The sequence below is a fragment of the Spermophilus citellus genome (assembly GCF_964194105.1).
Source record: "Spermophilus citellus genome assembly, chromosome: 2".
NCBI lineage: Eukaryota > Metazoa > Chordata > Mammalia > Rodentia > Sciuridae > Spermophilus > Spermophilus citellus.
In genome coordinates this window covers 211875283-211890078 of record NC_138183.1, presented here as the reverse complement: position 1 = coordinate 211890078, position 14796 = coordinate 211875283, and the positions used below count along the sequence as shown (strand labels likewise).

The 14796-nt window shown below is 52.6% G+C and overlaps 1 protein-coding gene across 2 annotated transcripts in view; it reads left to right on the top strand.

Moving 5' to 3' along the window:
- PTPN5 (protein tyrosine phosphatase non-receptor type 5) overlaps positions 1 to 14740 on the top strand; it is a 67325-nt gene extending 52585 nt beyond the window's left edge. Inside the window, exons 3-14 of one of the 2 annotated variants that reach the window (XM_081278514.1) lie at positions 28 to 212; positions 804 to 860; positions 1103 to 1186; positions 1617 to 1858; positions 3001 to 3190; positions 5546 to 5630; positions 9434 to 9513; positions 9676 to 9813; positions 10312 to 10422; positions 12848 to 13008; positions 13098 to 13211; positions 13600 to 14740. In XM_081278514.1, coding sequence (XP_081134640.1) covers positions 28 to 212; positions 804 to 860; positions 1103 to 1186; positions 1617 to 1858; positions 3001 to 3190; positions 5546 to 5630; positions 9434 to 9513; positions 9676 to 9813; positions 10312 to 10422; positions 12848 to 13008; positions 13098 to 13211; positions 13600 to 13693 — 1541 coding nt within the window. In that variant the 3' untranslated portion in view covers positions 13694 to 14740. Of the gene's footprint in view, positions 1 to 27; positions 213 to 752; positions 861 to 1102; positions 1187 to 1616; positions 1859 to 3000; positions 3191 to 5545; positions 5631 to 9433; positions 9514 to 9675; positions 9814 to 10311; positions 10423 to 12847; positions 13009 to 13097; positions 13212 to 13599 lie in introns of both variants that reach the window. The other variant, XM_081278513.1, reaches the window with a different exon arrangement.
- Positions 14741 to 14796: the final 56 nt, after the last annotated feature.

The following is a 14796-nucleotide window of genomic DNA, read 5'->3' as shown; positions in this document are numbered from 1 at the left end:
TTGGCCTGCGTGTCCCACCTTGCACAGGTCTCCCCCAGCCGGTAGTGATGGAGGCGCTGGACGAGGCCAAAGGGCTCCCCAATGTGCAGAGAGAGATGCCACCGCCCCCACCACCCTCAGAGCCAGCTCAGAAACCACCACCTCAAGGCACCGGGAGCCACTCCCTCACTGTCAGGAGCAGCCTGTGCCTGTTCGCTGCCTCACAGTTCCTGGTAAGGATGTCACAGGCCTCATGAGGACCTGGAGAGCGGGTGGGTTGAGGGACAGCCTTCCACTTCCTCCCCAAGATAGCTACCTGGGGAGACAAAGAAGAGGGGCCCTGGGTAACTTCAAGTCCTGAAGATCATGTGAGGGGAGGGCAGGAATGCTGCTGCAGCTTCAGGAGATAAGCCCCTCACAACCTGTCTTCCCTCACTCAAGGATCAGGACTGCAGGGCCCCCCCAGACCCTTGACCCCCTGATCCTGAGGACTTCCTTCCTGTCTGTGGAGGCCTTTCTGGGAGGCTTCCCTTTTTATGTATGTACCCGTGGGGTCGTCCCTTTGTTTTGACTGCTTTTAGTCTGCTTCTCTCCAAGGAGAGTCCTGAAATCTCTCCTCTGGATACACAGCACTTGGGCCCTTCCCTCAGCTACCTCATCTGGACCTGAAAGGTTCAGGAACCTCCTTGGGGATCCAGATTGAGGGTGAGGCTGAGAATGTGGGGGCAAGGAGCCCGGGCTCTGAACTCAGCCTGATCCCCCGACTGCCCCAGCTTGCCTGTGGGGTGCTCTGGTTCAGCGGCTACGGCCACATCTGGTTGCAGAATGCCACAGATCTCATCCTCTCCTCGCTCACAATCCTGAAACAGCTGGGACCCGCGGTGAGTAAGCTCTGGGGAACCTGGGGGTGGGGAGATGTGTTAGGGGCCTCCAGTCCACCCTCCCCAACTCCTGAATGGGGCTTCTCTGAGTTCAGGAGATATTTCCAAGCCCCTGAAGTTCTGCCTGCTCCCCACCTCAGACCCCAGAGATGCTTTTTTAGAGCCTCAGCTTTGTCACCTTTGGAATAGACAAGAACTCGGCCCCCACCACCACCCTGACCTGTTTGTTTAATGTTCCCCAGGCCTGGCTGGGCGCAGGGACCTCGGGAGTCCCCAGTCTGCTGCTGGTCTCCCTGTCCGTGGGCCTGGTCCTCGTCACCACCCTGGTAAGGTGCCCCCTGCCCCAACCTCAGTGCTTTCCTCCTCTGGCCCTGAGGTCCTGCTTCTCACCAGCTCCCATCTGATCTACAGACTAGACATCCTGGGTGCTGGGTAGGACAAGGACATGTATCTGTCTCCCTTGGCCAGGATGCCTGGCCTGGGGCAAGAGATGCCTTCTTCCTAGAAATTGGCTTGCAGCCATCTGGGCTGGGGAAAGGGGCTGAGGCAGGGAGGCTCCCCGAACCCCAGAGGACAGGGAGGGAGAGTAGATGGAGGAACCTCCCACCTAGGAGATCAGAGTTCCTCATAGACAGCTCCCAGGAGAGCATGGCTGCTCTAGATACATGGAGGGACAGAGGGCCCAATCCTGTGGTCACCCCAGGACATCACAGCTGGCATGGTTCTAGGTCCATTAAGCCCTATATTCTCAACCAGGTGTGGCACCTCCTAAAGGCTCCCCCAGAGCCGCCCACCCCGGTGCCCCCAGAGGACAGGCGCCAATCTGTGAGCCGCCAGCCCTCCTTTACCTACTCAGAGTGGATGGAGGAGAAAGTCGAGGATGACTTCCTGGACCTGGATCCAGTGCCCGAGACTCCTGTGTTTGACTGCGTGATGGACATCAAGCCTGAGGCGGACCCTGCCTCACTGACCGTCAAGTCCATGGGTCTGCAGGAGAGGTGGGAGGGGTGGAGGAGGGGTGGGCTTGACGGGCCCTCATGCTTTCAGCTCCCATCCCAAAAGGTAGATGTCGACTCTGACAGCCCAGGAGAGAGCTGCTCTCATAGCCCAGCCAGTGCAGATACATGATCTTCAGGTGTAAAAAAAAAAAAAAAAAAAAAAAAAGTGCTATTACACAAGCACACCTAGGCATCTGCCGGTGTGCACATGTGTACACTCTCCTTTGCTCAAGGAAGTTCTGGTAGCTTTCCTTACTGCAGGACTCGTCAGGGCCTTTAGTGTGCCTGTGTTCATTATAAATCAGCAAGGAGACAGTATGTGGCATTTCCCAAAGTCACCTGGCCACAGAACCCTTTTCTAAAGTGTCTCAGTATTCTGCAGAGCACTTTGGAGGTGTGAAATCCTCTTCTCAGACCCTAACTGCACAAGCCAGGTCTCACCACTGAGTTACCCCCACGATGTCAGAGAAAGAGCACTGGATGAAGAGGCAGGAAAGCCAGCTTTTTGTTTCATCTCTGCCACAATGAGAGCCTCGGCGTCTCTGGTCCGCTCATAAGGACTCACTTTCCATCTCTATGTAGAGGGGGTCCTTTCTGTTTTGTGGTTTACTGGACACATGAAGTTTATCCTTGCTGCCACTAAGCTGCCCCTGGGACTCCCTCCTTTCCTGAGGGTCCTGACCTCTCCTGGAGGATGTGTTCTTGACCCACCGGCAGCCTCGGTCAGGATTGGGCCCAGAGCTGTGTTGCAGAGGTTTGGAGCCATCTTAGGCTCAAGCCCTGCTCCTCTGACCTAGGCAGGGACTACTCTGGGGGCTGCTTAGGAGCCATAGGGTGAAACTGCCTCCATCTGGGACAGAGATGAGCCCAGAGGAGGGCCATGTTGGGTTGCTTTGGATGGAATCTGAGGCCCCAAATACCCACCCAGTTGCTTTGCTGCAGGAGGCAGGAGAGAGGGGTGCAGGATTTCACCTCAGGACTGAGTCTCACGCTCCTGTGACAGGGTCTTGCCACACTCCCACTCCTTTTCCCATATCCCTCCCTGTCCCCCATAACCCCCCACCCTCCCCTCTGAGGCCCAAGGATCCCAGCTAAAGCCTGTCCCTTCCCAAGATTCATTTCCTCCTTCTCGGTCCTTCCAGGAGGGGCTCCAATGTCTCCCTGACCTTGGACATGTGCACCCCGGGCTGCAATGAGGAAGGCTTCGGCTATCTCGTGTCCCCTCGTGAGGAGTCAGCCCACGAGTACCTGCTCAGTGCCTCCCGCGTCCTCCGAGCAGAGGAGCTCCATGAAAAGGCCCTGGACCCTTTCCTGCTACAGGCCGAATTCTTTGTGAGTCCCCTTGTGCCTGCCACCCTCTGTAGGCGGACTCTCCACTCATATCACTCATCCATCCAGCCGAGTTGTGGGTAATGCCCAGACTTGGCATCTGGAGTAATGAGCACCACCTCATTCTCAGCTCTCCTGCCACCTTGGGCAAACTGATTTTTCTCTGAGCCTTTGTGTCCTAATCTGGAAAATGGGATGAAATGATAGGATTATGGAGATTAATTACTATGTGCAAAGTAGCCAGCTGGGTGATTGGCATGCTATGGTGTTCCTGGGTCTTTGCCAGGACTCTGCTCTGAAAGCCACAGAAAGCTGAACTTCCTATCCTCCTGTCTTCCCACCCTCCTCCTGCCTGACATCCCTAAGCATTGTACATTGTCTTGACATCTCTCCAGTCCCCTCCCCTCCTTGCCACCCCTAAGGCTCTAGCTTAGGTCCTAATCTCCTCCTGCAGCCTCTGCAACAGCCTCTGGCTGTTGGACTTTGAGGGGTCCAATCATTGACAGCCCTGTTCACCTGCCTGAGCGCACAGCCAGTAAAGAGCTAAAACATGGCAGGTCACAGTGACACCTTTATGGAGAAAGGTAGGTTTGAAATGAGGCTGCACAAGGTACAGCAAGAGTAAGCTTCCTGATACCAAGCCCCAGAATCACACAAACTTCCCACCACTGAGGCAGTGTGGCCCATGGTGGACCTTCCCCCATGGGGTGCCTCCATCATTCTTTCTTGGCAGGAGGCCTCCAAGAGGAGGAAGAAGAAAGGGGCTGAGGCTCAGAAGCCCACTTCCTCAATCAACTTCATCAATCAGATGACTCACCCACCAGCACCCTCAAACCCACTGCTCCAGGTTCTCCAGAACTTGACACCCTGCAGAAGAAATGGGTCCGCCTGCTTGATCTATCCCCACCTCCTTTCCCAGCCTGTGCTCCAGCCCCATCCCACCCCTGCAGGGACTGTGCACTTACAGTTGGGCCAGCTGCCCTGTGCCTGCGTCCCCATCCCTAGTTCCTCCTCACATCTTTCCCCACCTGATGCCTCTGGAAAGGCGTTCTTAACAGCCAGCCTCAGCTCCCACTCCAGGCTCCTGCCACCACCTTCTCCCCTTGAAGAAATAGCTTCCATCCACCATGTTCTTTTCTGTTAAATAGAGTATTGTAGGTTTTTGTTGTTGTTGTTGTTGTTGTTGTTTGTTTGTTGGGTTTTGTTTTTTTGTTTTTGTTTTTTTGTTTTTTGGGTTTTTTTTTTTTTGGGGGGGGGTCATTGCTGGAGATTGAAGCCAGGGCCTTGTGCATGCAAGGCAAACACTCTACCAACTGAGCTATATCCCCAGCCTGAGTATTGTAGATGTTTGCCAGAGAGCAAGGAACATGGCCTGAGCACCCTCTCCATGGGTAGTTTTGCACATGTGTGTTTTTGTTTCCTTTGGATTCTCACAACCCTGGAAGGCATCATGATCTGCATTTTACAACAGCCCATATAATGTGTCCAGAAACAACAAACAATGGGACACTGTGTTCAGGTGGTAAACCGTGTGGACAGATCAGAAGGGAGCGCAGGGGCAAGAGGCACTGGAGAAACATCCCAGAGGACATCTTAGGGAGGTGGAGCTGGGGTGAACCTTTAGGTACTGGAATGTTTTGGAGAGATGGAGAGTGAGACCAGAGCTCCCGGCGAGTGGAATGCCACAAGCTCAGCCTGGAGGCAGGACTGTGAATGGCATGATCGTAGCCACAAAGACATGGGCACAACTGGAGGTCAAGAGGGGCCAGATACAGGGAGACTTTGCATGCCAGGAGCAGAGGGCAGACGTGGAGCTCTGGACACAGGACAGGTGGAGGGGCACACACAGTCCTGGGGGTTCGGCAGAAGACCCCTTCTGCTGCAGACTCAAGAGGCTTCTCAGAGGCCTTGGCCTTTCAGATAGACGCATGCGGAGATGAGGGTGGGGCAGGTGTGGCAGGAAAGCAGCACCACCAAGGTAGGGACGCCTAGGGTGGGCACATAATTCAGTGAAACTACCTGGTTTTGCTGTTGCACAGAGAACATGGAAGAATGTAGCGATTGGCCTTGTCACTTCTGTCTTGTTCTTCATTTATTCATCACTTGCTGAGCGTCTGCCATGTGCCATGGTGGCCCTCAATAAACACTAGTTATAACATGTGTCATGCTCTTGGCATGTGCCAGTCACTATCCTAAATGCCCTACGTGTACTAACTCATTTAACAGTAAATGTTTCTTGAATGAATGAGTAGTGCACTTAAGGTAGCCCGACAAAACTTGAGGGCAAGCAGCACCTAGTTAGAACATCTTCAAGAGCCAGCCCACAGCTGCTCACACCCCAATGTCCTTCTCCTGCAGGAAATCCCCATGAACTTTGTGGATCCAAAAGAGTACGACATCCCTGGGCTGGTGCGGAAGAACCGCTACAAAACCATCCTTCCCAGTGAGTAGTCACTGCCCTAGGGGTACGGGGACAGGCTCACCCTCACCTGGGAAGACTTAAGCCCAGAACTGGGCCTCCAGGGTGGCAGGACACTCATCCCTGGAGGGCACCAGATGGAGGGCTGGGGTGACCAGTGAAGGGAAAGCCTCCCTAGCAGGAGGCCAAGGTCAGTTCATTTTCTCACACAGCCCTTGGCCTGGCCCTTGCCTGGCCTGGCCAAGTGTTGTTCTGGGCTCTGTAGAAACCCAGAGCAAAGGGTGGCTCCTAGATAGTATATAGTGACTGAAAAGTGTTTTCCCATCCTCTTCTCTCTTCAGAATGGGCAGGTTTTAAGGAGAGGACATTAAGGCTCAGAGAGGCTAAGTGGCTCATCCACAGTCACATAGCTGGGAAGTACAGAGCTGAGTTTGGTGACCCCAGAATTGGACTCTTCGTCTACCTCATGTTCCATTTGATCAGATTGTCAGTTCTCCATCAGGTAGAGCCACCCCACAGGGGAATGAGCTGCCCCTGTCAAGTCATGAGGTCCCATCACACAGTGCATCCAAGCGAATCTGCCTGGAGCAGTCCCCTGGAAGGTCTGAGAAGGGGGTTCTCCTTTGGGGGTGCATTCCAGTTTCCTCCCCGTGGCACCATTTTCAGATAACTTTCATCAAATCCCTGGCTGTCTACTACAGGGATTGGGGCCAGGTGTCTGGCCCCAGGCACCTGGGCTAACCTGGGGGTAACTTGTTGAAAGTGGAGCCCCCAAAACCTACTCCACTCAATTTGTAGAGTAGTGAAGCTTTAAAAAAGCGGTTTCGCTGTCAGCATCTCCAACAACATGTAAGATGTCATAACTTATTTTTAACTTTTAAAATATCGACTTGTGGTTGCTATAGTTATACAGTCTCTAGGTAGTTCCGGTTAAACAAAGCACCATTTATGGCCAGGATGCATTACTCAGGGCTGCCACCTCTTCCCTCATCTCTCCCTCCCCTTCCCAACTCTACCTGGAAGGAGGGGAGGGGGCACCCCAGAGTGGAGAGGAGGGCTTTGCCGGCTACTCAGAATGGCCACTAGAGTCAGACCGTGCTCCACGTGGTCCTCACTGGATTGCTGACAGGTTCCAGCCACCCTGGTTCCAACCCCGCCCGAGCCTCCAGGCTTCCAAGCCAGCCCAGCAGAGAATCTTATCTGTGTCCAGCAAGAACAGATCCTTCACCCTCAGAGACTGGGTTGGGGGACAGAGGGCAGGTCAAGCTTAGCAGAGGCCCCCCTCTTAGATGCAGAACACCCTGAGGTTTCTTCTCTCATCTGTGTTTTCTGAGCCCCTGCCTGGGGTCTAAGAATTCAGACACGAATGAGACACAGATTCTGTGCACTTGGAGCTCCCAGGCTAGTAGGAGACAGAGGTCTATGGACAGTCAGAGGAATCACTAACCCCGGCAGCACCAAGAGCAAGATACAGGGACACAATTTCTGTTCTTATCACCATGGTGTCCCAAGCACCAAAATAGTGCCTGACACACAGTAGATATTCTGCACCCATTTGAATGAATGAACGAATGAATGAGAATGAATATCTCTCAAATCTCACTCCCCTCTCCATCCTCACCACAAAGTGACTTTTTGGAGTTGGAGCTTCCATATTGCCCCATCCTAAGGGATGCCATTTACATAGACTGCATTGACATAAATGCTCCACAGAGCCCTGCCATGCCAGGCAGCCCTGTGACCTTTGATATTTCTTTCTTGGATCATCATAGTAATTTCCTGACTGGTCTCCTGACTCCACATTCTCCTCTCCTGTCTGTCTTCTACTCTTGCCATCAGAATGGTACAAAACAAATCTAACCATGTCCTTCTCCTCCTTAAACAGTGTCATTGTCACCCTATCTAAGCATAGTTTATGAGACTCTGGCCGCTGGTTCCTCTCCAGCCACATCTCTCACCAGTCCCAGCCTTGGCCCTGTGTGCACCTGTATCTGACAGGACAGGATTCCCTGTTCTTTCTGCTGTTCCTTCAACTCCAGCCAGGAAACCCACCCACCCACTCAGGCCCCCGCTGTTACCACAGCCCCAGTGCTCACACACGCCACTACTTACTTGTCTGCCTCCCGGCGCTATGCCTTCTTTGGGGGAGGGACCATGGCTTATTGCTTTAGGAGTCCCTTCTCACATGCACAGCCCCAGGCACAGAGTCAGTGCTCCATAAGGGCCATCATTGCCACAATGGTTCTTTAATACCAAAGACCTGGGTATCTGACCAGAGGGGACAGTGCCCACTTCTGTCTTTCTGGCACCTAATCTGGGCAAGGGCAGCTAGGAAGAAGGGAGACGGCCCAGGCAGAGCTTCCTGCTCCTCTCCTCTGCTGGTCACCCAGAAGCCCCCTCCTGCTCACCCTCACTCCTCTCCATTCCTGCCACCCTTCTGTGCCCCTCTCCATGAAATCTACCCACCCCCGAGACACTGACCAAGATCCAGAGAGTGGACTGGGACAAGCAGAGGGCTGGAGGGGGGAGACTTAAGCACATCCCCTCCTGCTGCTCCAGGTTTTCTTCTTTCTATCCACTCAGTTAAGGTAAAACTTGTAAAAATGGTCCCAAGAGCAGCTAGTTTGTGGTGTCTACTGTGGCCCACATTACTTACTGATCTAAAGGCTCCATTTATTAATGTTAGACCCTTTAACCTTTACAAGATAAATGAGTTCACTGTAGAAGGAGGATGTCCCCAGTTGTAGATAAGGCAGGAGAGGTTAAGTAAATGGTCCATGTTGACAAGCTGGGAAGTCGTAGAGCCAGGATTTGGACCAGGCTCTCTGGCTCAGTCATGTCTCTTAATGACACCCCCACACTGCCTTTGAGAGCCCCATCATGTGCATACTGGCAGCGCCTTTCCAGCCCTCCCTATTGCAGTGGAGAAACTGAGATTCAGAGAGGGGACAAGACAGGAGGCTGGTGACAAAGCACAACCGGGACCCAATGCTCCAGGCCCCCAGCCAGCTTCCCTACACACACCACAGAACGTCCCAATCCCAGCCTCTCAAGACTAGTCAATACAGGGAGGCTCTGGCTGGAACAAAACAAATTCTACTCCAGGAAGAAGAACAAGATGTTAAGGGAATCTGTTACCATGGAATTTGACAAGTAAAAAGATTGTGGGAGGAGACCCTTTGTGCTCACAACTCTACAAAGACCCTCCAGTCTCATTTCAGACATGGGAAACTTGACCTTTTTCTCCCAGTATTCTCCTCAGCTTTCTACCCCCAAATCTTAACAGCCCTTATATTTACAAAGAATTTCACAGTTTATTCAGCACTTCCACCTCTGTTTTCTCATTTATTTTCCCAATAGCTCTAGGAAGGAGGTATACTTACCCCCATGTTATAGATGAGAAAACTGAGGCTTAAAAAGGCCATGTGCTTTATAAGCTCACAGAGAAGTCGGTGACAGTGTGTTCTCATACTCCAGCTGCTGCCTGCTGCCCAGGTGCTGTACCCAGGCCATTCCTTCCTTAACTAGCTCTCTTCACTCCAGAATACAAGGTGCGAGTGAGTACAGGGCAGCTTCAGGGGCAGAGGGCAGGCATTGAGGTGAGACCCAGGGCCTCTTTCTCTGTCCTCCTCTTCATCCTGGATCATCACCTGCCTGAATGGACCGAGGATGGGTCATCATTTTGCTAGTGTGCAGGAGAAGGAAGAACTGTAGGATCGCAGAAGAAATGTGGTGCTTTGGAGTAGACCAGGAATGGTGGGCCCTAGCAGCACCCATGAGGGGGTTAAGTGAGCTAGAGATGGGATAGCCTCCCCTGTCCCCCACAGATCCTCATAGCAGAGTGTGTCTCACCTCGCCCGACCCTGATGATCCTCTGAGTTCCTACATCAACGCCAACTACATCCGGGTATGTAGCCCCATCCCAATGGCCTCCCACTGAAAGAGAGGCCTGAGCTGATGGGACCCCATCCTCCAGTCTGGCTCCTGCAAACCCCAGAAAAGCCTGGGATGGGGACAGGACCCTGAGAGCACTGCCTCTGACATTGACCTTGGACTTGGCTGGCCACAGGGCTACGGTGGGGAGGAGAAGGTATACATCGCCACACAGGGACCCATTGTCAGCACGATCGCTGACTTCTGGCGCATGGTGTGGCAGGAGCACACACCCATCATTGTCATGATCACCAACATCGAGGAGATGAACGAGGTAGGGACCCCACTTTGCCAGTGTCTGCTTTTTTTGTGCCCTACACCAAGCATCTTGTTTTCATATTAATCCTTATGACAATCTTGTGAGACTGGTAGTGTTCGCTCCACTGGCCAGATGAGGAGATGTGAGGCTCAGTAAGGTTAAATCATTTGCTCAGTGCCACACACTCAGAGGCAACGCCTAGACCTGGTCTCTCCCACTCCAGTGCACATGATCGTAAGTACAAGGCTGCCAGAACTATGTCTATGTGGAATAGTAACCCATTCAGTTGAATACCCATAGAAGTCTTTCAAAATGGGTATTATTTCCATTTTCAGATGGGGAAACTTGAGGCTCAGAGAAGACAATTAGCTTTTAGATGATGAAGCTGAGGTTTACACCCAGTGTTAACAGCAAACTTGTATATTCCTCAGCTCTGAAGAATCATAGCGAGAGAATAAGAGGGAAGCAGGGTTGGGGGTGGGATATATCCAAACCTGATCTGGGTCCCTGCAGAAATGCACTGAGTATTGGCCAGAGGAGCAGGTGGTGCACGACGGCGTGGAGATCACTGTGCAGAAAGTCATTCACACAGAGGATTACCGGCTACGACTCATCTCCCTCAGGGTGAGACTGGGGCTGAGCTGGGCTGGTGGGATGGGGGATGGGGGTTTAATTGAGGACACCACAGAGAACAAGGCCCAAGAGTACAATGTAGCTGATGTAAAGGTCTCTATCACTCCCAGAATTCACTGATGAGCTCGGGTGAGGGAGTGGTGAATGGAAAGGCCAGACCAAACCCCCATTGCATTTCCCAAACTGTGGTTGCATTTAATGCTGTTGAGCTCATTCTCTACGCTGCCATTCATAATGACTTTTAGCTCAGCTTTAAATGCTCCCTAGGCCAAGACTGGGTGAGAGAATTCAGCAACCTCCAGCATTGTCCTTATAACTAAAGGCTCATTATGACTTTGAGATGCTGGGCTTCTGGTATGCAATACCCAATATGTCCACCAGGGGTCAGGCGCTTCCATGGTTAACAGAAAATGTCAAGAAAAAGGAAGCTACACAAAATATGAGCAATACAAAACAGCCCAGAGTGGGGGAAGGCATCCTCCCACCCTGGAGCTGTACTTCCTCCAGGATCAGCATAACAGAAGAGACTGTTCCTTTGGAATCAGGGAGATTAATAAGTTCTGGTTTTGAGAAACGATAAGATTCAAGTTTGGGGGAAGTAGACTCTAATAATAACAACTCTGAAGGGAAGAAGAAGTGAGGCAGGCACCAAGAAGGTGACACCCAATCTGCAAGCAACCTGGGAAGTCCATTAGTGGTGACAGCCACAGGGTCCATCCACAGAAAGTGAGCTCAAGGCCTGAAACTTGTCCCTCTGAGCTGTCCTTCTTTCACTGTAAAGGGATGTCAGGGGGCACCTCAGCCCCCAGAGGGGAGTACCCACCTTAGCAGCCCCTATAGATCTTTCTGGAGGGCATGAAGGGCCAGGGAGTAAAGATCAGAGGTTATAGTAGTCACAGCCAAGTTACCCAAGGACCTGAGGAACAGCTTTCCAAGTAGAAATTTCCCAGAAAGAAAGACTGAGATGAGAGGGTTGGGGGCTGCCTCATCTTCTCAATGCCATGAAGCTGGTCAAAGGAAAAAAAAAAAACAGGGCATCTGAGGTTTGATGGTATTTATTTTTGTCCATAAACCATTAAAAGCACCTGCCTGAGCTTGGTTTTGGGTTGGATTCTGGGAACACAGCTGTCCAAAGCCTGAACTCTGGTCAAGAAGCACACAGAAGGTGATAAGGAAGCTAGAGATAGATAAGAATGCAGAAGGACTCTCTGCTAGCTGGCATGCTCAGGGAGATGCTGAAGTAGGGATGCTGAATGGACACTCAAAGGATGAGTAAGAGTTGACTGAGGACAGACTAGCAGGAAAAGCATTCTCAGCAGAGAAACAGCTCTGTGTGTGTGTGTGTGTGCGTGTGTGTGTTTGCGCGTGCGCTGGTGGGCATGTGCATGCATCCAGGTGCTGTGCTACAGATATTTTATCCACAGACCATTTTCAGAAGCATCCAATCCAAGTACACAGGGTGACATATATGCCTGGAAGGGTAGAGCCTATGCCAGAGGTCTCATTTGCCCAGCTAAGAACTAGGGGGAATGGGTTTTTTTCAGAGAGCAATAAGAGCCATTGAAGGGTGTCTTAGTCTGTGCAGGCTGCTATAACAAACACCACAGACAGAGTGGCCTATAAATGACAGACTTATTTCTCATAATTCTAGAGGCTGGGGAGTCTGAGATCAAAGCAGCAACATGGTCAGCTTCTGATGAGGGCCCACTTCCTGGTTCATGGCAAAAGGATGAAGCTCTCTGGAGCCTTTATATAAATACTTGAATCCCATTCACGAGGGTTCTGCCCTCAGGACTGAATCACCTTCCAAAGGCACTCACACTGGGAATTAGGTTTCAATGTGTGAATTTGGTGTGGGGAGATGGAGGGGGGGACACATTCAGTCCATAGCAAAGGACTTTAAGCACAGGGTGGCAAGTCCAGATTTGTGTTATGGACAGACCACTTCAACCTCTGTGGTCCCTGTGTGGTTAGGGAGGAGACGGGATCTCAGTGCAGTGGAGAGATGGTAAAGGTCAAAGTGGAGAGGAAATAACACCTAATAAGGATGGTGAGATGAGGCAAGCAGAGCAAAATCTGGAGAAAGGAAGAGTCCCAGGCCTCTGGGCCATGTGACTAAGGGACAACTAGGATATTTGGAATCTGGAGACAGTAATGACTTAGAGAAGAAGCTCTTGGCCTCTCTCGGATAATTCTGGAATTGTTGGGGCAGAACTAAAGACCAGCCCCCGGTACCAAGCTGACTTTGGCCCGTCTGGTGTCCCTGGGTAGTATGGTGTAGATGGAAGGGCTGAGGGCTCCCACTTCCTGTGTCCTTCCTATGTTTATCCTCCTTGCACCCCATCTCCATCTCTGGATGGTTTGTGGGCTGAAAGCATTCACATGTATCTGGGGTGGGCCTCTGTCTCCTGGGCAGAGTGGGGCTGAAGAGCGAGGCCTGAAGCATTACTGGTTCACATCCTGGCCGGACCAGAAGACCCCAGACCGGGCCCCCCCACTCCTGCACCTGGTACGGGAGGTGGAAGAGGCAGCCCAGCAGGAGGGGCCCCACTGTGCCCCCATCATCGTCCACTGCAGGTGGGTTCTCCTAGCTACCCACTGGGATAGGGTCCCTCCCCATCCCTGGGTACTCTTCCCCTCACCCTGCCCGTCCCCTCGGCCCTCAGTGCAGGGATCGGGAGGACCGGCTGCTTCATTGCCACCAGCATCTGCTGCCAGCAGCTGCGGCAGGAGGGTGTGGTGGACATCCTGAAGACCACATGCCAGCTCCGTCAGGACAGGTCAGCCCAACAGGCAGTGGTGGGGGCACACAGGGACACTGATGGGTACACATGGGTGAGGGAAGATGACACACTAGGCATGGGCTAATGGGCAGATAAGAAATATGGAGGACGGCAGATAGAAGGGCAAGATCCAGATGATTCCTCTTCTGGAAGAAAGGGGAAGAGAAATAGAGCTGGCAGACAGGATGGGCTGAGAGCATGGGATACATCATCTGTGTCCCTGACAAGAAAGATGAGGGACATTGGCTGGCAAGGGTTGGTCCCTCCAAACTGCACAAGGCCCCTGGCATGCTTCACGAATGATGAGTACTCCGTGGGTTTGGGGGCCCCCTCCTGTAACTCATCCCTTAGTGACTCCATCCCACTTTGCATCTCTGCTGGGCAGGGGTGGCATGATCCAGACGTGTGAGCAGTACCAGTTTGTGCACCACGTCATGAGCCTCTATGAGAAGCAGCTGTCCCGCCAATCCCCAGAATGACCACGCTTCTCTTCCAAGGTCCACTGGGCACTGCCCAGCCAGAGTCTGGGCCCTCACTACAGTCATCCAGGGCCTTTCCTTGGGTCTGGCCTGCTCCCCTGATCCTATCTGTCCCTCTTCCTTCTCTTTGATCTGCTCCCTCCCTCCTCTATTAGCCTGGCCTGGCCCCTACCCCCAGCATAGCTCTTCCTTCTGTACATATTGGGGAGTGTGGCAGGGTGGGGGAGGAATGTGCCAGGCCAGGCCTGGGGCCCCAGGGCCTGAACCCCCGGGCAGACCTGGGGCCTTAGTTTTTAATGATGGTTCCATTGCTACTTGATCCAAAATGTTTCCATGCCTCACTCCAAGTGTCCTCCTGCTGCAGCGTGTTCTGTCTGTCCATCCATCTCTGCTGTCTATACCGGACACTGTGTCTCCTCAGCCCAGGAAAGGAGTAATGAGCTCCAGCCCCTAAGCAGCCCAGGCAGAGGTGCCTGCCTCAGGCCCCCATTCCCACTTCTCCCAACAGGCAAATTGCATTTTGCACCCAGTTACTGGTACCAGTAGATAGAGAATGGAGCTGACAACGTGGAGGCCAGGCCTGGGGAGCTCCTGAGGGTTTGGCAGAGATCCCAGCCAGGGAAGGTCTCTGGGTTGGGATGGGCGTCACAGCCAGGGTGACCTCTTGGTGTCACATGCCCTCAGGATTCATTGGAAGGGGACAGATGGGGGTGGGGAACCCAAAGATCTGGGCCCTGACGGGGGGCTGGGGAGGGGAGCTCCAAGGGTGGGACGGGGACTTGGCCTCAGATCTGTGTAAGACATTTTTCTGTCACTGTGGAAAAGCCTTCCCAAAAGTCTCGCTGTATGTCGCTCTGCGTGTGTTCCTGTGTCCATGCGTGTGGTGAGAGCCCATCAGCTGGGCATGCATGACTCTTTGGCAACATGTGTTATCTTGGAGCCACGTGTTTTTATTGATGACTTTAAATATTTATTCCACGGCAGACAGAGACATTTGGTGTCTTTTTATAATTCGCTCGTGGTCATTGAATAGAGCAATAAACAGAGCATTTTGAGCAAAACTAGCCTCCCAGGTCTTTGTGATTTACCTGTCCCCTGCACTC